Source organism: Bufo bufo, chromosome 7 (assembly GCF_905171765.1).
Source record: "Bufo bufo chromosome 7, aBufBuf1.1, whole genome shotgun sequence".
NCBI lineage: Eukaryota > Metazoa > Chordata > Amphibia > Anura > Bufonidae > Bufo > Bufo bufo.
In genome coordinates, this window is record NC_053395.1 from 153174537 (window position 1) to 153196811 (window position 22275).

At 40.4% G+C, this 22275-nt stretch overlaps 1 protein-coding gene across 1 annotated transcript in view; it reads right to left on the bottom strand.

The window, feature by feature from the left end:
- The window catches only part of LOC121008056 (potassium voltage-gated channel subfamily H member 8-like), a 777955-nt gene that overhangs the window by 92612 nt on the left and 663068 nt on the right, over window positions 1–22275 (bottom strand). Inside the window, exons 9-11 of the mRNA XM_040440333.1 lie at window positions 19082–19281; window positions 16494–16743; window positions 12798–13012 (exon numbers count right to left, since the gene is read on the bottom strand). Coding sequence (XP_040296267.1) covers window positions 12798–13012; window positions 16494–16743; window positions 19082–19281 — 665 coding nt within the window. The remainder of the gene's footprint in view (window positions 1–12797; window positions 13013–16493; window positions 16744–19081; window positions 19282–22275) is intronic.

The window sequence follows — 22275 nt, forward strand, 5'->3', positions numbered from 1 at the left end:
TCTAGCTATAGTCAGCTGGACTAAGGGACACCTGCAAAGCTTCATTTTAAGGGCTCATGCACACGACCGTAAGTTTTTGCAGTCCGCAAATCGCATATCTGCAGAACACGGATACCGGGTGGGTGTATGCTGTCATTTTTTTTTTGTACTCCTGCAGAAATGTCCTACCCTTGTCCACAAAATGGACAATAATAGGACATGTTCTATTTTTTTTTTTTTTTTGCGGGGCCGTGGGACAGACTTAAGATGCATATTTTGCGACTTCATTGAAATTAATGGGTCCACATCTGATCCGCAAAAACGCTGATCGGATGGGCACCAAAACTATGGCCATGTGCATGAGCCCTAACTCTAATGTCTATGCAAAGAGCTTCATGCTGTCTTAAGTCAATTACTTAGGTAGTTCAAGAGGAAATCCAGCACAGCAAGTTTTATTTATAGCGTCTACTCCCGGAGGGATTACACCAAAAGAGGCTGCCGCTCCGTGCCGCTATGAATAGATTCGAGAGCTATTTTTAGGATTAGAAGACATCTCTCTGAGACTCCGACCCCCCCCCCCCTCTGAGGAATAGTTAATTCAGCTTTATGCTCCGTTTACCGTGCTATCTACAGGTGAAACTCGAAAAATTTGAATATCCTGCAAAAGTCCATTTATTTCAGTAATGCAAATTAAAAGGAATTGCATTAATGCAGCTTAAAATTAGAATTTTGTGAAAAGGTTCAATATTCTAGGTTTAAAGTGTCACACTCTAGTCAGCTAATTAATTTATACCCCCTGAGCAAAGGGGACCTCAAAATTGTGAGTTTGGGGTTTCATAAGCTGTAAGCCATAATCATCCAAATTATAACAAATAAAGGCTTGAATATCTCGCTTTGCCTGTAATGAGTCTATCTCATATATTAGTTTCATTTTTTAAGTTGCATTACTGAAATAAATGAACTTTGCACGATATTCTAATTTTTCAGGTTTCACCTGCATATGCTGCACATATATAGACACTGGGATTCAATCTCAGGTATAGAACCGATGGGAAATTGTTCAACCTACAAAGACTCCAGGCTGTCACCAAGGTAAAAGAGATTGTGCTTTGTGAGTTTCTTTTTGCTGATGATTGTGCCCTTAATGTGGAATCAGAGCAGGAAATGCAAGACAGTATGGATAAATTTGCAGCAGCATGTGACAACTTTAGCCTCATCATCAACACGAAGAAAACCGAAGTGATGTACCAGCCAGCTCTGATAGCCCAGTATCAAGAACCTACCATCACGGTGAAAGGTCAAAAACTGCATGCAGTGGTCCAATATACAGGTGAAACGCGAAGAATTTGAATATCGTGCAAAGTTCATTTATTTCAGTAATGCAACTTAAAAGGTGAAACTAACATATGAAATAGACTCATTACATGCAAAGCGAGATATTCAAGCCTTTATTTGGTATAATTGGGATGATTATGGCTTACAGCTTATAAAACTTCAAAGTCACAATCTCAGGTCCCCTTTGCTCAGGGGGTATGGATTAATTAGCTGACTAGAGTGTGACACTTTGAGCCTAGAATATTGAACCTTTTCACAATATTCTAATTTTAAGTTGCATTACTGAAATAAATGAACTTTGGCATGATATTCTAATTTTTCAAGTTTCACCTGTACATGTCTTGGCAGTACCCTCTTCCGTGCAGTGACAATTGACATCGAGGTCAACTGCAGAATTTCGAAGGCAAGTTCTGTATTCGGCAGACTGCGGACCATTGCGTGGGACTGCCGTGGAACAAGTCTTGCTACAAAGCTTAAAGTCTACCAGGCAGTAGTGTTAACCACCCTGATGTATGCTAGTGAGACCTGGACAGTATACAGAAGACATGCTAGACAGCTGAACCACTTTCACATGACTTGCCTCTGTAGAATCCTGAGAATCCAGTGGCAGGATAAGTTGCCAGATACAGAAGTCCTCTCCAGAGCAGGGTTACCATCAGTTTCCACCTTACTGATGAAAGCCCGGATGCGCTGGGCAGGCCACGTCGTAAGGATGCCAGACCATCACATCCCTAGACAGATCTTCTATGGTGAGCTGTCCCAGGGTAAGTGATCGCATGGTGGGCAAAAGAAGTGATGCAAAGATACACTGAAAGCCTCTCTCAAGTCCCTGGATATCAACATCACCTCGTGGGAATCTCTGGCGCATGATCGTTATACATGGCTTTCCCTGATCTGTCAGGGTTGCCAGACATACGAATCCAGAAGGACAATCCTAGCACAGGAGAAGAGTACACTTCATAAACACAGAGCTGCAAATGCAAATGCTGAAACAAAAACACCTATATTTGTCTGCTCAGTATGTAACAAAACATTTAATGCTAACATAAGCCTTATTAACCACCTCCGGAAACATCGCTAATAGCCGAAGATCTATCTTTTAGATGTCAGGGTCCTCATCGAAAACGATGGACGAACAACTTGGGTAGTTCAAGAGGAAATCTAGCACAGCAAGTTTTATTTATAACGTCTTCTCCCGGAGGGATTACACCAAAAGAGGCTGCCGCTCCGTGCTGCTATGAATAAATTTGAGAGCTATTTTTAGGATTAGAAGACATCTCTCTGAGACTCCGACCCCCCCACCCCCCCACCCCCCCGTGGGATAGTTAATTCAGCTTTATGCTCCGTGTACCGTGCTATACTGCACACAGCGTCATCTGGAATAAACAGCACAACAGTGAGACATGTAGAGACTGCAGTGCAATGTAGTACGGGAACTCCCATTAGATTTAATGTAAATGTAAATGAATGCAAAACACATTTTGCAATTCTTCTTGCGTTAAAGGTTAATGACTATGGGAGTTGTATTATTCCATATGTAAATGGGTTGTAAGTCATACAGTGGTAAATGTTGTTTCTACTGGTATTGCATTTACATTTTCCTCATTGTAGAAAAAAAGAATTGCTGGCGTATTGCTGCCAATGTGCTGGGAACAGCACAATAGAGGGAACCTGTCACCTGGTTTCCGGACACTAAACCATCACCATGCAGCTGGGGTTTTGGGCTCCACCCATCCGTCCTAGCAAAAAAAATTTAATGCGACAATGGATGCTTCTTCAGCAGCATCAGACGCATGTGTACTGCACTGATGAAGCTGAGGATGGTACACCTTGCTTCACTGCACATGTGCTGCACATCAGGCACATGCGCAGTGAAGCGAGGTGTAGATGCTGAAGTCCATCATTGCAGTGCACATGCCCCTGATGCTGCTAGAGAAGAGTCCAAACTCTTCAACTGGTAGGTGTGAACTTCCTTTCTTTGTCACAGTCTTATGGGTTTGCTATGGGTAGGTTTGGGATCCTAACCTCTAACTTGTAATAGACTGTTATTAACCCCTTAAGGACTCGGCCCTATTTCACCTTCTGGACTTGGCCATTTTTTGCAAATCTGACCAGTGTCACTTTAAGTGCTGATAACTTTAAAACGCTTTGACTTATCCAGGCAATTCTGAGATTGTTTTTTCGTCACATATTGTACTTCATGACACTGGTAAAATGAAGTAAAAAAAATTCATTTTTATTTATAAAAAAAAAACAAAATTTACCCAAAATTTGTAAAAAATTGCAAATTTCCAAGTTTTAATTTCTCTACTTCTATAATATATAGTAATACCTCCAAAAATAGTTATTACTTTACATTCCCCATATGTCTACTTTATGTTTGGATAATTTTGGGAGTGATATTTTATTTTTTGGGGATGTTACAGGGCTTAGAAGTTTAGAAGCAAACCCAATTTTTAGGGACCAGTTCAGGTCTGAAGTCACTTTGCGAGGCTTACATAATAGAAACCACCCAAAAATGACCCCATTCTATAAACTACACCCCTCAAGGTATTCAAAACTGATTTTACAAACTTTGTTAACCCTTTAGGTGTTCCACAAGAATTAATGGAAAATAGAGATACAATTTCAAAATTTCACTTTTTTGGCAGATTTTCCATTTTAATAATTTTCTTCCAGTTACAAAGCAAGGGTTAACAGCCAAACCAAACTCAATATTTATGGCCCTGATTCTGTAGTTTACAGAAACACCCCATATGTGGTTGTAAACTACTGTACGGGCACACGGCAGGGCGCAGAAGGAAAGGAATGCCATACGGTTTTTGGAAGGCAGATTTTGCTGGACTGGTTTTTTGACACCATGTCCCATTTGAAGCCCCCCTGATGCACCCCTAGAGTAGAAACTCCATAAAAGTGACCCCATCTAAGAAACTACACCCCTCAAGGTATTCAAAACTGATTTTACAAACGTCGTTAACCCTTTAGGTGTTCCACGAGAATTAATGGAAAATAGAGATACAATTTCAAAATTTCACTTTTTTGGCAGATTTTCCAGTTTAATCCATTTTTCCCAGTAACAAAGCAAGGGTTAACAGCCAAACAAAACTCAATATTTATGGCCCTGATTCTGTAGTTTACAGAAACACCCCATATGTGGTCGTAAACAGCTGTATGGGCACACAGCAGGGCGCAGAAGGAAAGGAATGCCATATGGTTTTTGGAAGGCAGATTTTGCTGGACTGTTTTTTTTTTACACCATGTCCCATTTGAAGCCCCCCTGATGCACCCCTAGAGTAGAAACTCCAAAAAAGTGGCCCCATTTTAGAAACTACGGGATAGGGTGGAAGTATTGTTGGTACTAGTTTAGGGTACATATGATTTTTGGTTGCTCTATATTACACTTTTTGTGAGGCAAGATAACAAGAAATAGCTGTTTTGGCACCGTTTTTATTTTTTGTTATTTACAACATTCATCTGAAAGGTTAGATCATGTGATATTTTTATAGACCAGGTTGTCACGGATGCGGCAATTCCTAATATGTACATCACTTTTTGTGATGTAAGGTGACAAAAAATGGTTTATTTAGCACAGTTTTTATTTAAAATTTTTTACGGTGTTCATCTGAGGGGTTATTTCATGTAATATTTTTATAGATCCGGTCGATACAGACGCGGCAATACCTAATATGTATACTTTTATTTTATTTATGTAAGTTTTACACAATGGTTTCCTTTTTGAAGCAAAAAAAAAATCATGTTTTAGTGTTTCCATAGTCTGAGAGCCATAATTTTTTCAGTTTTTGGGCGATTACCTTGGGTAGGGTATGATTTTTGCGGGATGAGATGACGGTTTAATTGGCACTATTTTGGGGTGCGTGTGACTTTTTGATCGCTTGCTATTACACTTTTTGTGATGTAAGGTGACAAAAAATGGTTTATTTAGCACATTTTTTTTTTTTTTTTTTTTTTTTTACGGTGTTCATCTGAGGGGTTAGGTCATGTGATATTTTTATAGAGCCGATCGATATGAATGCGGCGAAACCAAATATGTGTACTTTTTTTTATTTATGTACGTTTTACACACAACAGCTTTTTTAAAACAAAAAAAAATGATGTTTTAGTGTCTCCATATTCTGAGCCATAGTTTTTTTTTATTTTTTGGGTGATCTCAGGTAGGGGCTCATATTTTGCGGGATGAGGTGACGGTTAGATTGGTACTATTTTAGTGTGCAAACGCCTTTTTGATCGCTTGCTGTTGTACTTTTTGTGATGTAAGGTGACAAAGAAATGGTTTATTTAGCACAGTTTTTATTTTTTACGGTGTTCATCTGAGGGGTTAGGTCATGTGATATGTTTATAGAGCCTTTTTTTGGGGCAAAACTTTATTTTTTCAACTTTTCTTTTCACTTTATTTTTTGTCCCACTTTGGGACTTCAACTTTTGGGGGTCTAATCCTTTACAATGCATTCCAATACTTCTGTATTGGAATGCATTGGCTGTATGAGTAATACAGTTTGTATTACTCATACAGCTTCCGGCATGTGAGATCCAGGGGGCTGGATCTCACAGGCTCTTCACCGGAAGGCAGCGCAGATGCCTCAGGAAGGCATTGCGCTGCCTTCCATGCCATCGGGTCCCCCCCACAGCCCCATGGAGATCCGATGGCACCGCCGCCGCACCAGGTAAAAGCCGCAAACCGCAGGTCTGAATTGACCTGCGGTTTGCGGCGATCGCCGACACGCATTTAGCCGAGGTGCCTGCTCAATGATTTGAGCAGGCACCTTGTTCCGATCACCGCCCGCCGGGCGGCCGTGATCGGAACAACACATGACGTACCGGTACCATGCCGTACCGATACATCATGGGTCCCTAAAGGGTTAAATCAACCGGTACTGTGGAGCGGTCCGAGCCTGCTGATTAGGCATATTAAACCATCAGACATCGGCGCTGACGGTTTGATCACAGTCTATTACTAGTTGCTTAATATGCTGATTCCTGACAATAACCTGACCACAGAGTATCACAATGGGACCCCCAAAAATCTGATATAGTTTGTGTGGGAACCTGGAAGCAATTTCCCTGCAGCACCTCCGCTGGGAAAAAGAAGCATTACACCGTCCTTAATGAATCAATGAGCAGTCCATGTAGTGTATGAATGTATTGGGTCCTCCAGAGGGAGAGATTCTTTTTGTACCTGCTCTTCTTTTAAGAGAGGGGTTCTGAATTGGGGGACCCTTCTTTTAACTCAGAATTTCCTATCAGATTATTCGAAAATTGTTTTTTTTAAACCATACAAACCCTTTAATAACATCTAATAGATGGCTGGCCATTATCACATATCATATATTAGTGAATTACCATGAGCTGCTTTTATGTTAGTGTCCTCAAAATTTGTGGGAATAGATGGTTGACGAATTAAGGGCTGATCCACGCAAAGTATAAAGCTGATCACAGAGAGTCAGATGTTTTTACCACAACTGATGCTGCTTGAGGCATCTTCCAGTTCTCAAAGCCTCTTAGTGCCACCATCAACATAGTCTGGACTTGGGCCTTACCTGTACTAGGAGAAAGTCGAAGGATTGCTCAGTCAAACACGTTGTATAATCCCTTTCTGTGATATTTGGTCTAAGGAAGCCAGAAGCAATTTATATCCCGGATTCATTGCCCAATATTTATTGTGGTCACTGTACATTCCTCTAACACACAAATGAACCATGTACAGTCAGACATCATACAGCACATTATCCAGAGATTTCCTTTATCATTGCTCCAATTGCTCTGCTAGATTTAGTTCAGGCTGACAGGGGGTGTGTCCTTTCTCAGAGGTTGTGTTCTTTCTCAGGGGGCATGTTCTTTCTGCAGCAGCTCTCTCCCTGCACATGTCACAGCTTCTAACAGTAAACAAACACTGCTGGAAGCAGCTGAAGGATGGAAATCAGCGTGTGCGACCACCCCAGTAGGTGGTCATGTACATCCATATACAGAATAAACACCAGGGGCGCCAAAATTATGATGAGAATATCAGCATTGGAAATCGAGCATTTTTGTAACAGAAAGTAAATAACAAAAGTAACTAGTTTTTCATGCTGAGCCCCTTTAATAGAGTTTTCTAGTTTAATGTAAAAATAGATTACTGTATAATTAAAAGGCGTGTGATTTTTTTTAATATACTTTTTTAAATTTAAAATAGATTTTCAAAACTGATGTTTTCTGTCAGTGAACAGAAGTATCTATTGTCTATAACCCCTTTCTGCAATATCATGTACATGTACGTGGGGGAATGTGGTGCCTTACCGCATTCGCTGCACCCGCCCGATCCACAGTACGGGCCTGGCTGTTACTGATAGCCGGGCCCCTGCTGCATCCGCCAGCATCGCTGTATGCGGTGATGCCGGTGGATTAACCCTTTCACATTCCGCGGTCAGCGATGACTGCGGCACGTACAGGGTTTACAGAGGGAGGGGGCTCCCTCTGACTCCATCAGCTCCCCGCGCTGCGCTGGCAGGGGGCCGATGGTTGCCATGGCAGCCCCGATACCTTACACAGGCATCGGAGCCTTCCAGCTATGGAAGCCTAGAAGATCCTGCCAGCAGGCTGGGTCTCCTAGGCAACATAATGTATTGTACTGAATTGAAACAGGGATAAAACCCTGAAAACGTCAAGTCCCACAGTGGGACAAATATAAAAAGTGTAAAAAGTGTTTTTTTTTTATAATTAAAAAATGAAAGTTTCAAGTAAAAAAAGCGTCCTTTTTCAAAATAAAGTAAAAAAAATAAAATTATAAAGAAATAGGGAAAATAAGAAAAGTAGACATATTAGGTATTGCTGCGTCCGTACCGACCGGCTCTATAAAATTATCACATGACATAACCCCTCAGATGAACACCGTCAAAAAAATAAAATAGGTGCTAAAAACATTTTTTTTTTCAACTTACATCACTAAAAATGAAACACCAAGCGATCAAAAAGGCATATGCCACCCAAAATAGTACCAATCTAACCTCACCGTATCCCACAAAAAATGAGCCCCTACCTAAGACAGTCGCCCAAAAAATTTAAAAACTATGGCTCTCAGACTATGGACACTAAAACATGTTTTTTTTGTTTCAAAAATGCTTTTATTGTGTTAAATGTAAAAAATTAATAAAAAAAAGACATATTAGGTATCGCCGCATCCGTAACAACATGCTCTATAAAAATGACACATGACCTAACCCCTCAGGTGAACACCGTAAAAAATAAAATTAAACAGTGAAAGCAATTTTTTTGTTACCTTACATCACAAAAAGTGTAATAGCAAGCGATCAAATAGTGCCAATCAAACCGACATCTTATCCCGCAAAAATGATACCCTACATAAGACAATCGCCTAAAAAATAAAAATAAACTATGGCTCTCAGACTATGGAGACACTAAAACATGATTTTTTGGGTTTCAAAAATGCTGTTATTGTGTAAAACTTAAATACATTTAAAAGTACACATATTAGGTATCGCCACATCCGTAAGAACCTGCTGTATACAAATATCACATGAACTAACCCCTCAGATGAACACCGTAAAAAAAAAAAAATAATATGCAAAATTTTTCTTTTTTTACCTTACATCACTAAAACTGCAACACCAAGCGAGCATAGTGTGGAGATGGCAGCAGCAGCTGCATCAGGAGACCACAAAGTGATCCTGTTCTGTCCTCCTTATGTGTGAAGGTACATAGCTTGACAGACAGCTAAACCTTATCCCGGCAATGAATTGACAATGGAGTAACGTCCAGGTGAGGGCACAGGGCCTGCTCCCGGGCCATCCCAACGAAGGGTTGTGTCTTACGAACCCACCGACTGTTGGCTGGGGTGTCTCATGTCACTTGGGATGAAGTGGATGACTGAGTTAACCAATCAAGAACCGCTGAGTTGCTGGTCAAGACACGCCCGCTAGATGACACCGGGAGCTCAGGCCTCTCGCTGCGACTCCTGCTGCCACGCCCTCTTACTCTGCTGCGACCTCTGCCTGCGCCATAAACATTTATGCCTCTGCCACTCCTCTGTGCATGGCCTGGCACTTCTCTGTCTAAAATACTTTTAGCTGAACTAAATACATTAAAAGCAAATTAAAACACCCCTAAAAACAACAAAGTATTTTTCTTTTGTACTGTAAAAGGCCAGTAAACGTTTTTAGCAGAAATAAATGCACCAGTGAAGTGCATATATATTTTTCTTTCTGTACTGAAATAGGCCACTAAATGCTTTCAACACATATAACTGCAGAAGCGAACTGAGAATATATTTTTCTTTTTGTACTGAAATAGGCCAGTAAATGCTTTTAGCAGAAATAAATGCACCAGTGAAGTGCGTATGTTTTTCTTTCTGTACTGAAATAGGCCAGTAAACGCTTTCAACACATAACTGCAGAAGTGAACTGCAAATATATTTTTTCCTTTTAGTACTGAAATAGGACACTGAACGCTTTCACCACATATAACTGCAGAAGTGAAATGCGTATATATTTTTCCTTTTTTGTACTGAAATAGTCCACTAAACTCTTTCACAAATAAATGCAACAGTGAAGTGCATATATTTTTTTCCTTTTTGTACTGAAATAGGACACTGAACGCTTTCACCACATATAACTGCAGAAGTGAAATGCGTATATATTTTTCCTTTTTTGGACTGACATAGGCCACTAAACTGTTTCTACACAAATAATGCAGAAGTGAAATGTGTGTATATTTTTCTTTTTCCACAGATATAAACCACTAAAGGGTTTTAAACATAGCACTTGCACCCCAATAACAAGAACAAATTGCAGAGCTTTATAATGACTATTTAAATCCCCAAATAATGTTTCCCTGCACTTGTAAATTGCTTTTTTTTTCACGATGAGGTTTTTCTAGCACTGTCCCAAGCGACTTCAGTCATCTCTCACTGCACTAAGATGCTGTGAAATGATTCCTCCCTATCCTTTCCCTGCACTTATAAATCTTATTTTTTTTTCACAATGAGGTTTTTCCAATTGCTGTCCCTAGCTCCTTTTCATGTCTGTCCCTGCACTCAGAACGCTGGAAAATGTCTGACTCTAAGATGGCTGCCGTATTTATAGGGCTGTGACATCACAGGGCTGGCTGCTGATTGGCTGCATGCATGGCATTATGGGTCAGCCCGCCTTCCCAGAGTTCCTTGCCCCATGTCCTCACACGTGTAGTCGTCATTTAGGAAAAATTGCGATACGTTAACACGAAGCGCGAGGAAATTCGGTTCAAATTCCACTTTGTCTGATTCGATTCGCTTATCTCTAGTTATTAACCACATAAAGTGATACATGTCAGCTTTGCAAAATTAGGCTGCGCCCTGAAGGTGAAAAATGGCTGTGTCCTGAAGGGGATAATCAAAGTCTTAAAAGCAACTTGTCACCAAGAAAATGCTAATCTAATCTATTAGCCGGGGTGGATTGGCCATTGACTCTATGGGAAAAAATACCAGTAGGCCAATCAGGTTATGATGTCATCAGGCTGGTTGCCCCTAAAAACTATTTACTAGCTCCGGATTCCGGGCCTCTGTGTATGGTGCCCTTTGTTACACTATAGGACTATATGCAGTATTTAATGAATGGCCTCCACATACAGGCTTGGACTGGTTCACAGGGGTACAGGTGAATTCCCTGGTAGGCCTCTGAGCAAGGTGGGCCCTTAGTCTACCACCCCCTGCACAAGTGGCACACAACACAGTAGACTTACTGCACTATATACATATATTCAATGTGCAGCACCTCAACCAGCCTATGTTCATATAAAAAACTTGATAGATTATTAAAGAAACTCCCCAGTTTATTATTATAGACACGATCAGAGCTGAGATGACTTCTAGGTATAGAGGAAAGCTACCAGTGTCCTCTTCTCCCCAGGACCTACCATCTTAACGTTGCTGCATGGATCCCCATAGTCAATCATCTGGTAGCATCTTGCTGCTGTGTGAGCAGGTAATATTTGAATGTATCCGTACGGTTGGCCCCCAAAATACATTTTACTAGCTGGCCCTAAGCACCCCAGTCCGACACTGTCCACATTTCACTACAGGGCTGTATATAAAATGATGGTACGGCTATAAATCTGCTTATAAAGTTTGCGGAGCTCTGTTCCATTATAGGAGTATTCCATTATATTCTTGCATTGGCCTCACCTACCACTAATGTGGCTATGGCTATGGTTTGCTGACCCCTACAATAACATGATTAACATTTCATATTGAAGGAATATTCCTAGATTGTGTGCAATATATTGTGTGCAACCTACCAGAATTGCTTATTGTGAATATTATATTAGAATGAATTAGCTAGAAATATAATTGTCTTACTTTTAGTGCATCCCCTGAATAAACTTATTGTGTACATAGAGAAGAGAGTGATCAGCAAAAAACAGAAGCAGTCCTACTCTTGATCCTAATTTTTGGCAGCACATCGTCCACCTCTGTTTCCTGTTCTTTGTTGTTGATGGAGCCAGTGTTTCTCACTGACCCTTCAAGGAAAAAATGGTGACATGCTGAAATCATTCTGTATTACTCTGCTTTCACATCAGTTATACCGTTATAGGAGCAGAAGAATGAAATTAATAGAATTGCCGGATTTGGCATATAACTGACACGAACGGAACCTAACGGATCCCATTAATTATAATGGGATCCATTCGGTTTCTGTTTGGGAGAACATTTTTTTAGCAGACAAAAAGTCCTGCATGTAGAGCTTTTATCCCGGCTATTTTTAACTAATTCTGTGATGGAGGTCCTGAGCTGAGCCTTCCCTAGGTATGCTAAATAATATTGCATGCATCACATTAAGGCACTATATGATGGCACATGAAGTGCCTGGATACTCTGTGCTTCATGTCATGATGTTCTGTGTGTATGAGGCCATATTACAGTTTCACGTAACTTGAATTGCCTTAAAATCGCAAAATTCTAACTTCCAGAAAACAAACAAGAAATATAGGATAAGAAATGAGATGGGCAGGGGAACAACATTCAAGTACTGTACATAATAGATGTCTTTGTTATCAACAATACCCTTCCCATGGATTGTCACATCATTACGTAATTCTAAACAAGTCTCATTTTCTTTCTGAGAAAGAACCAACTTTCATTGATTTCTCTTGTTTCACATCTATAATTGCTGTCTTTGTAAAGTAAGAGTTCAAGCATGAAACAGAATGTTGAAATTTGCAAAATGTACTTCAGATGTAACCCGATACCAAAATCACAATCATAAATCAATGTTTTGTGTATCTGTACATTTTTCGTTAACTTTCATTAACAAGTCAACTTTGCTCAAAACTGATATGGAAATCCGGCTGTGCAGAATTTGGCTTTTTTAGTCCATTTCCCTATATCTTTTTTGTTTTGTAGTATATATTTTCATACAGAATTATAATAACTGATGTAATGATTTATGGAACAGAAAATGATAGTAATAATGCCACCGCTTGACATGCAAACTTACATCTGCTTCACTGCCTTGCCGAAGATTGTAGGTGAGGTCATGCTGGATTTCAGTGATAAATTTGTGAGAGTATTCTGGATAAAGCTCCAAGACCTCCCGAAGTCCCTTCAGACTGATGTACTGCAGGTCACAGTAAGTTAAGGCTTTCACATTGGCATTGGTCTTAATTACCCAGTTTTTGTTCAGATTGTCTGAACCAATCAGATCTCCTTTCCCTGGGAAGATTAGAGAGTTGGCGTTATATTTTCTCTATAAATATACTCACCAATGGTAAAATACATAACATTAGTGTACAAAACATTAGTTTTTATTGAGATGCTGATACATTTGCAACACATTTTTACAATGCCCTATTCAATTTCAGAAGTTTGCTACAGCTTGAACTAGAGAGGACCCTGCATGCCATATCTATACTATTGCCCTTAAAAACTGCTCCATATTTTACATGTCCATGTAATAAAGGTTGCTGTGCATTGACAGAACCATTTTCTAAATGGAGTCTGTTAGCAGATTTGACCATGCTAAACTGGTGACAGCACTAGGTAGTGCCTGGGGATAGCAGTACAAACACAGCTTTTGAAGAGCTTGTATTATCAGAGGTGGTGTGAATATGACGTTTTATTTTGCAAGGGTCTGCTTCTGCAAGTGCAGTGGAAATGCAGCTTCACTGTGAAGTCATCTCTGCATTGAGTTGCTTCACAGCCCCTGCCCCCTACTCTTGAGTGACAGCTGTGGCATCCAACCAGGAGACCACAACAGCTGTTACTCAGAGCAGATGGGAGGGGCTGTGAATTAGTTCAATACAGAGAGCATTGAGAACTTCACAGTGATGCTCTCTCTCCTAGCACTTGCAGGAGCAGAATCTTGCAGAATAAAACTTCACATTCACACTACTTCAGATGATAAAAGCTCCACAAACTATATATTTGGGCTGCTTTCCCCTGCCCCCCCCCTCCTGTCCCTAGTGCACCTAGCGCTGTCAGCAGTTTAGCATGGTCAAAACTACTGGCAGACTTTCTTTAAATGTATGTATAATTCATTTTAATGCACTATTTTACTAGTGTGTTTTAATCAGTGTGTTTTTGAGTTATGGTAGTTTTTTAGTTAATTTACAGAGAATATAATCATAATGGCTGAACAACAATATTCTATATTGGTTAAAAGTAAGGGAAAAATACAAACTCCACAGCTTACTCTTCTTATTTGGCTTCATGCACATGACCATATTTTGTATCCGTGTCTGATCTGCATTTTTTTGCGGATTGCACACAGATCCATAAATGTCTATGGGTTCACAAAGAAAACAGTGAAGGAGTTTAAGCATGCATGGGATAGGCATAAGGCCATCCTTCATATAAGATAGGGCCAGGGGCTATTCATAGTATTTAGCATATTGGGCAGACTAGTTGGGCCAAATGGTTCTTGTCTGCCGACACATTCTATGTTTAAAACGGACAGTGCACAGTTTTCTTCTGTATGCTGTCCATATCCATGTGTCCATTCTGCAAACTATAGACAATGTCCTATTCTTGTCCATATTGTGGATATGAATAGTCATTTCTAGTGATGGGAGTAAGAAAAATGTGGATTGCACATGGAAGGTGTTCATAATTTGAAGATCCGTAGTTTGTGGACCACAATACAGACACAGTTATGTGCATGACATTTTTAGTTTTTCATTGCTAGCCATGCCCTTATTAGCGGCTTTCAGAGCCCTGTGTGTCATATCCATGACATAATTATTCCCTTGGCTCTTTTTCTAATATACTTGGTCTCCCCCTCGTATCCCAAGCATTGCACAGCCTCCTCCTTTATCCCTTGTCACTCACATTGCATTAGTCAATCATAATGAAGCATGAGTGAAATTCCTGTTATTCGACCTTCAGGCACTTTACCCTACTTTCCAAATGTCGATCTTCATTCATCCCTTCCTTGTCAAACTTTGTATCAAAGTGGAAACACAGTCACAGTTGCAGTTTATGTTTCCATAAGAGCTGGTACAGCATTTTCTGGGGAACACTAAGGTTAGAAATAGGCAGACAAGCAAGCTAGCCCTTCTTCAGGCTGAGAAAAGCAGCTGTTGCTTCCATCCTGAACAGTGTGAAAATGGTAAATGAACGCACTAGAAATGGCTGCTTTAAATGTTTTTAAATGTTTTGATATATTGATAGGTTATGCCCTATATATGAGTTAGGTTTAGGTCCAGAATGGGTCCCAAAGTGAACAGATGGTCCTCTCCCATTCACTGCTATGGGGCTTCCGTAAATAGCCAAGCAAATTCACTTGGTTATTTTTGGAAGTCCCAGAGCAGTGAATGGAGAGGAAGCCACGCTATTGCGACCACACCTCCACTGACCACTATGGGACTTGCTAAAAATAGCCAAGCCAGCGCTATAGGAACCAGAAGCCTAATAGTGGAATGAAGGGTAATTGACTGTGCAAGGTTTGCTCTTCGCTCACTTAGGGACCCGTTCTTGAGACAGGAGTGGATCCCAAAGGTAGAACCTGTTCCTATTGGGTATTCATGGCATATCCTATGGATACTAATCTTCTTTGTAGAAAGAAAACGGGTGGCACTCACCATCGTAAAGATATAAATATTCCTTTATTGCCACATATAGCAAGACACACGCGGCACCGGAGCTAGGAGTCACTTCCCTGCACACTGGATGCAGCGACGGCCGTTTCGCACAGTATGCGCTTCGTCAGGCTGCTACAGGTGTATACACCTGCACTCCACCTCTTAAAGCACTTCACTTCCTATGGATATACTATAAATGTCCCAGATGAGAATACCCCTTTAATTGAAACACTCTCATTTGCAACAGGAGGGATCCAAATAAATCTAGAAAGCTGTCAAAATGTCAGATTCCTCATAGGTACGGTACCCATTAGTAAGCTATAACCTGCAACTTGCTACTACAGTTTTCAAATGGTATGCAGTCATATAACAACCTATTGTATCTTATTTACTTTAATGGGAATGTGTCATTAAAAAAATGACCTATTGTTTAAGTCACATTTTTTAGAATTTTTGGTGAGTTTTTTTTCAAAACAAATTCATGTTGCTATATTTAAAAAAGATTATATATTCCTGCAATTTTCACACTGGCCACTAGGCCTAAAATATGGTGACTTCCCTATCAGCCACATGGGCCATATACACAATGGAGATGGAGGGGCCCCTTTGCCTTCTATAGGAGAGTTTTCTAGGCATACTGTGTGACTTTTGTAGAGGTCAGGAGGGAGTAGATAAGCTGTGATATCCCCTATCATGAATGGTGGATCCTATGTTATCTATACATAGGTGTTACTTGTCATTGTAATTCTGCCTGTGGTGATAATGATAATGGCTCCTGAAAAGTTACCTGTTCAGAACTCATGACCTATTAGGCCTAGTGGCCAGTATTAAAATCGCAGGACATATACATTTTTAAATATAGTAAACTCACTAAAAATTCTAAAAAATATGTTCAACATAAAAATTTGATCTAAACAATAGGTAATTTTCAGATGATGCATTCCCATTACAGTTCAATATTATAAAATTGCTATTATTACAATTCCCTAATATTTTCTGTCCAAACCCAATGGAGTCTTTTTGGATATTGCTGTAATTGATTAATCCCTTTCTAGTGGATGACCAATAGTCGGTCTCAGTAAAGAAGAATGCCTTATGGTCTTAAGAAAACCCACCTAAGATGGCAAGAACGGTATTGTCTTTCAGCACCTCCATGGATCCAGAACAAACAAAATATATGGCTTGTAAAGCGTCCCCTTGCCTAATCAGATATTCTCCTGGGGCGCAAAAAGAAGTTTTAATGCTGAGAGACAAAGAACGTAGACAGCCTCGACTGGCAGACTCGAATATTGGCAGCTGGAGGATCTCCTTGTTAAGATGCATGGCTATGTCAGCTCTTAGTTCATCGGGAAAATCCCTAAGAAGCTAAATAGGAAAAACAGACAGGGGTGGTTCAGACGTGAGGTAGATGTACAATGAATGCACTAACGATAATACAAACAATTTACTCATAAAACAAAGAGAATTTTACAAAGTAAAATGTATATACACTCACCTAAAGAATTATTAGGAACACCATACTAATACGGTGTTGGACCCCCTTTTGCCTTCAGAACTGCCTTAATTCTACGTGGCATTGATTCAACAAGGTGCTGATAGCATTCTTTAGAAATGTTGGCCCATATTGATAGGATAGCATCTTGCAGTTGATGGAGATTTGAGGGATGCACATCCAGGGCACGAAGCTCCCGTTCCACCACATCCCAAAGATGCTCTATTGGGTTGAGATCTGGTGACTGTGGGGGCCATTTTAGTACAGTGAACTCATTGTCATGTTCAAGAAACCAATTTGAAATGATTCGAGCTTTGTGACATGGTGCATTATCCTGTTGGAAGTAGCCATGTTCTCATTCTGTTTACGCCAAATTCGGACTCTACCATTTGAATGTCTCAACAGAAATCGAGACTCATCAGACCAGGCAATATTTTTCCAGTCTTCAACAGTCCAATTTTGGTGAGCTTGTGAAAATTGTAGCCTCTTTTTCCTATTTGTAGTGGAGATGAGTGGTACCCGGTGGGGTCTTCTGCTGTTGTAGCCCATCCGCCTTAAGGTTGTGCGTGTTGTGGCTTCACAAATGCTTTGCTGCATACCTCGGTTGTAACGAGTGGTTATTTCAGTCAACGTTGCTCTTCTATCAGCTTGAATCAGTCGGCCCATTCTCCTCTGACCTCTAGCATCCACAAGGCATTTTTGCCCACAGGACTGCCGCATACTGGATGTTTTTCCCTTTTCACACCATTCTTTGTAAACCCTAGAAATGGTTGTGCGTGAAAATCCCAGTAACTTAGCAGATTGTGAAATACTCAGACCGGCCCGTCTGGCACCAACAACCATGCCACGCTCAAAATTGCTTAAATCACCTTTCTTTCCCATTCTGACATTCAGTTTGGAGTTCAGGAGATTGTCTTGACCAGGAGCACACCCCTAAATGCATTGAAGCAACTGCCATGTGATTGGTTGACTAGATAATTGCATTAATGAGAAATAGAACAGGTGTTCCTAATAATTCTTTAGGTGAGTGTATATAGCACAGTGTCAAGGGGACCATGAACTGAACATTACCAAAGCTATAATGTGTTTTATATTTTATGCCAAAACATGATAAGACTCATATACAACATGGCAGGAAACGAGTTTAAGTAGAAATTTAAGAAACAAGAGAAATGTGACAGGTGGATAAGTCTCTCAGGGACAATTACATCTATAATACAAAGGTGATTGCTGGTGCAGACTGCTCTGCATCAACGTGTTTCGAGAGAATGATAATGGTTGTTTCTATTGTACTGGGATTTTCACAGATACATCCAGCCTCCGGCAATTGAAGAAGCTATTGTGTCATGTTGAATACACACGGCGGAATTACATGGTCTCAGTGTGCTAAGCTTTTCTTCTTATCTGACAATAGGAATCTTCTGTTAACAAGAATAGGATTCCTCTCGAGTAAAACCAAGTCTCCCGTGATCTGATGTGACCTCATCCAGTCCAGGAGAGACCAGAAATGACCTGGCTAGTGGGACGCATTTCGAAATGTGCTTGTAGTTGGAATTGTGAAGCCACATAAAGGTCTTTGCGAAGATCAAACAATTATTGTTATTTTTTTACTACTGTAATAATTTTTTTTTTTTTTACCAAGATCATGTGAAAGAACAAGGTGTCAATGCTGAGAGGGCTACCATTTTGTCAGCAGAATTTTGGAACTAAAAATGTTTTTGGTGGCTTCTTTTAATGTATCATTTATTTTATGTTGCAATGATGACAATACCTTCTGCTTAATAACTCCGATCTAGAATGAGGAACACATTTGGTTTCCTGCCTTGGTAATAATGTACAGTTTGTTTTATCTGTAGCTTTATTTTACTATTAGTGCTGGCACAGCTTGAAGTCCAAATATTCATCATGCCTTTCTGCAGTTTTAATAGAGTTACAATGGCTCATTTATTTTAGTACACCTATTACTACTTAGATTTACGATTTGTCTGTGATTTTTTACAAAGTCAGCTTTAGTTTGAGCTATATTGATGTCCTTTATGCAATACATTCCATAGTGGAGTACTATTATATAACTCTTTTTTTTATCACAGCTGGTCTATAAATGACTTAAAGAAGAAATGGACAACCACTAACATTTCATTGCCAAAAACCTACTGTGGCATCACCTATTTTGTGCTAATAAATGTCTTGTGCCACATTTATCACACATACCTCATTGGCATCAATGCCATTGTTGACCGACCATGTAGTCTGGAAACACTCCAGCATCCTCTGCTTTAGCGGCTTGGGCATACGATGCACTCGTATAAAGTCCTTTAGGTCCTTGGTACGGGTATGGTAGAGGGATCGTCGAGAGTACATCCTCTGAATGATGGCAGTCACATTACCAAATACAACTGCATGCATGAGGGCTGAACAAAAAACCAAGGCAAAAACGATTTAATGTAAAAATGAGCAGTCAGTAACATTAAGCAGCCTAACCTGCTGGAGACTCTCTGAAAATAAAAAGAAAATTAGGGCTATCATTTCACATGCCATTTTTGTCTTTTGATAGATTTTTGTTTTATTATTGCATTAATATATGAACTAAATCTACATTATGTGACCATATTTTATATCCACTACTGGACTCAAAAGCTCTGTCAGTATGAAATTAGGACTTGTGGAATAAATTGTCATAATCACTTAATTCCATTTTCCATCCCCCAGCTGTTTGAAGAGGCCGCTCCGTTCTGGTTTAATACCAAGCACAATGTCGTACGTTGTATAGGGCTGGGTTTAGAATTGCAGCCCAGGCCCATTCACTTGAATGGGACTGATCTTCACATAAGCCATGTGACTGAGGAACGTGACATTACTGGCCTAGGAAGATGTAATAGCTGCAGCCTCTTCAAACAGCTGATCAGTGGATGTCCCAGAAGTCGGACCCCCATCAATCAGATATGGATACTGTTATCTGTGGGGAAACCTGGTATTAAGTGTCAGATTTTCTTGCTGTGCCACCACATGGGGAATGAAATATTACACAGTACCCATTCAGATATATGTGTTGTCTGTGTAATGCAGGGCAAAAATATTCCTCTACAAAGAGAGACACTGTTTATAATCACTTTCCATTTTGGGTGAGAGGACCCCCATTTCTCTATTAACTCAAAATTACCGATATACAGTATATATAACTATTTCTAAGGGTTCATTGACATGACTGTATCTGTTTAGTAGTCTGCAAATTGCAGATCTGCAAAAATGGATACCGTCCATGTGCGTCATGCATTTTGCAGTCCTGCACATTACGGACAAGACTAGGACATCATTTTTGTGGGGCCAATGGAATGGACATATAAATGGATATACGAATGTGAAGAGCACACAGAATGCTCTCCGGATCTTTTGCGGCCCCATTGAAATGAATGGGTCTGCATCTGATCCACAAAAAATGCGGATTGGATGCAGACCGAAAGAGTCATGTGAATAGGGCCTAAACTAGAGAAAGAAAGAAACATAGAATGTGTCGGCAGATAAGAACCATTTGGCCCATCTAGTCTGCCCAATATACTGAATACTATGAATAGCCCCTGGCCCTATCTTATATGAAGGATGGCCTTATGCCTATCCCATGCATGCTTAAACCCCTTCACTGTATTTGCAGCTACCACTTCTGCAGGAAGGCTATTCCATGCATCCACTACTCTCTCAGTAAAGTAATACTTCCTAATATTACTTTTAAACCTTTGCCCCTCTAATTTAAAACTATGTCCTCTTGTAGCAGTTTTTCTTCTTTTAAATATTCTTTCCTCTTTTACCTTGTCGATTCCCTTTATGTATTTAAAATAAGGTTCCTACACAATTCTAAAAGTGCAACCTGTTGGCTACAAATCCTTGACATTGTATACTAACAGGATTATCCTCAGGATAGGTAATCAATATCAGATCATTGAGGGTCCAACTCCTGGTATCCCTGTCGATCAGCTGTTAGAAGACGTTCTGGGATTCACGGAGGGCTCTTCAAAGGCCAGTGACATCACCGTACATCGGTCATATGGCCTATTTGCAGCTCAGTCCCATTCAAGACAATGGGGTTGAGCTGAAAAACCAAGCACAGCTGCTGTACAATGCATGGTGCTCTGCCGCAGCTTCCTATAACAGCTGATCAGCGGAGGTGCTGGGAGTCAGAAGCAAATTTACATTCTGTCACCATGCTATTAAAGGGAACCTGTCACCTTGGACCACAGTAATGCATGAGTAGTACACCCAAAACTGGGTTCACATCACTTACTTTAATCTCCACACTCTCTCCGGTTCCTTCACCTTACAATGCATAGACAGGAGTTGTCCGGGAGTCCTCTCCATTCTGTGCACTATATATTGCATGGAGGCTGATGGAGCACAGCAAGAGAATTTAAAGGAGTTGTCCGGGTTCAGAGCTAAAACCCGGACATACCCATAATTTCATGCGTTTTTGAGGGACCGCGCGTTCCCTATTCAGGAGGTCAAACCTCTTCAATCTTGAGGCATCCAAAGTTTCTGACACAGGCAAGTAAATCAGGTCCCCACTATCAGTACACTAAGGCACCTCTGGGATAACAGAAAGTTTGCATATAGTGAAGCACTGCAGGTCACCAGGAAATTCCTTGTGTGTAGATACTCACAAGCGCAGCTTGATATATAGGCACATAGTATAGCTCCACGGCTCTCCTCTATCCACGTATCTCCACCACCACTAAAACAAGGATTCCTCTAATGGTGAAGTACCGCTAGCAAGTGGTTATATAAAAAGTATTTATTATACTCACAAACATATGGTAAAACAAAGCAGTCAAGGCTGTCTTTTCAAATCTGCCCAACCCGGGTTTCGCTCCAAGCTTCGTCAGGGGCGTCACCATACTCTTACTCCCACATGTTATATACCCTCCCCCCCTCCCCCATATATGAATCATAAAATAAAACCATAAGATCCTTATAACCAGTAAAACTTCCTTTAAAACTTTTTCCTCCACCATCTGCAATCGCATCCTAGATATAGTTTTCTCCCTTTCCATTTCCATTCAGTTTCAAGTTTATTCATTCATAAAACCACTCTTAATTACTCACTTACTATCCTCATCCATGACGAGAAATTCAGAACACTCCCCTAGTACGCACCTTCCTATTTTGATTGGTCTCAATCGTCGTGTCTTCTTTCAGTTACACACCTCCCTCACCTTTTTGGCTGGCGGCGATCGATCTTTTGCTTGTTTGAAATCCGCTACTTTATTCCACCAGGCATAATTTTAAATCCAATTTGACATTATGTCCCTGTGGCTGGATAGTATCTAGCTCATAGATCCAGCTGACCTCCCGCCGATCTATCTTCTTAATCGCATCTCCTCCCCACCAGTCATTTTTCACCACCTCTAATCCAGTGA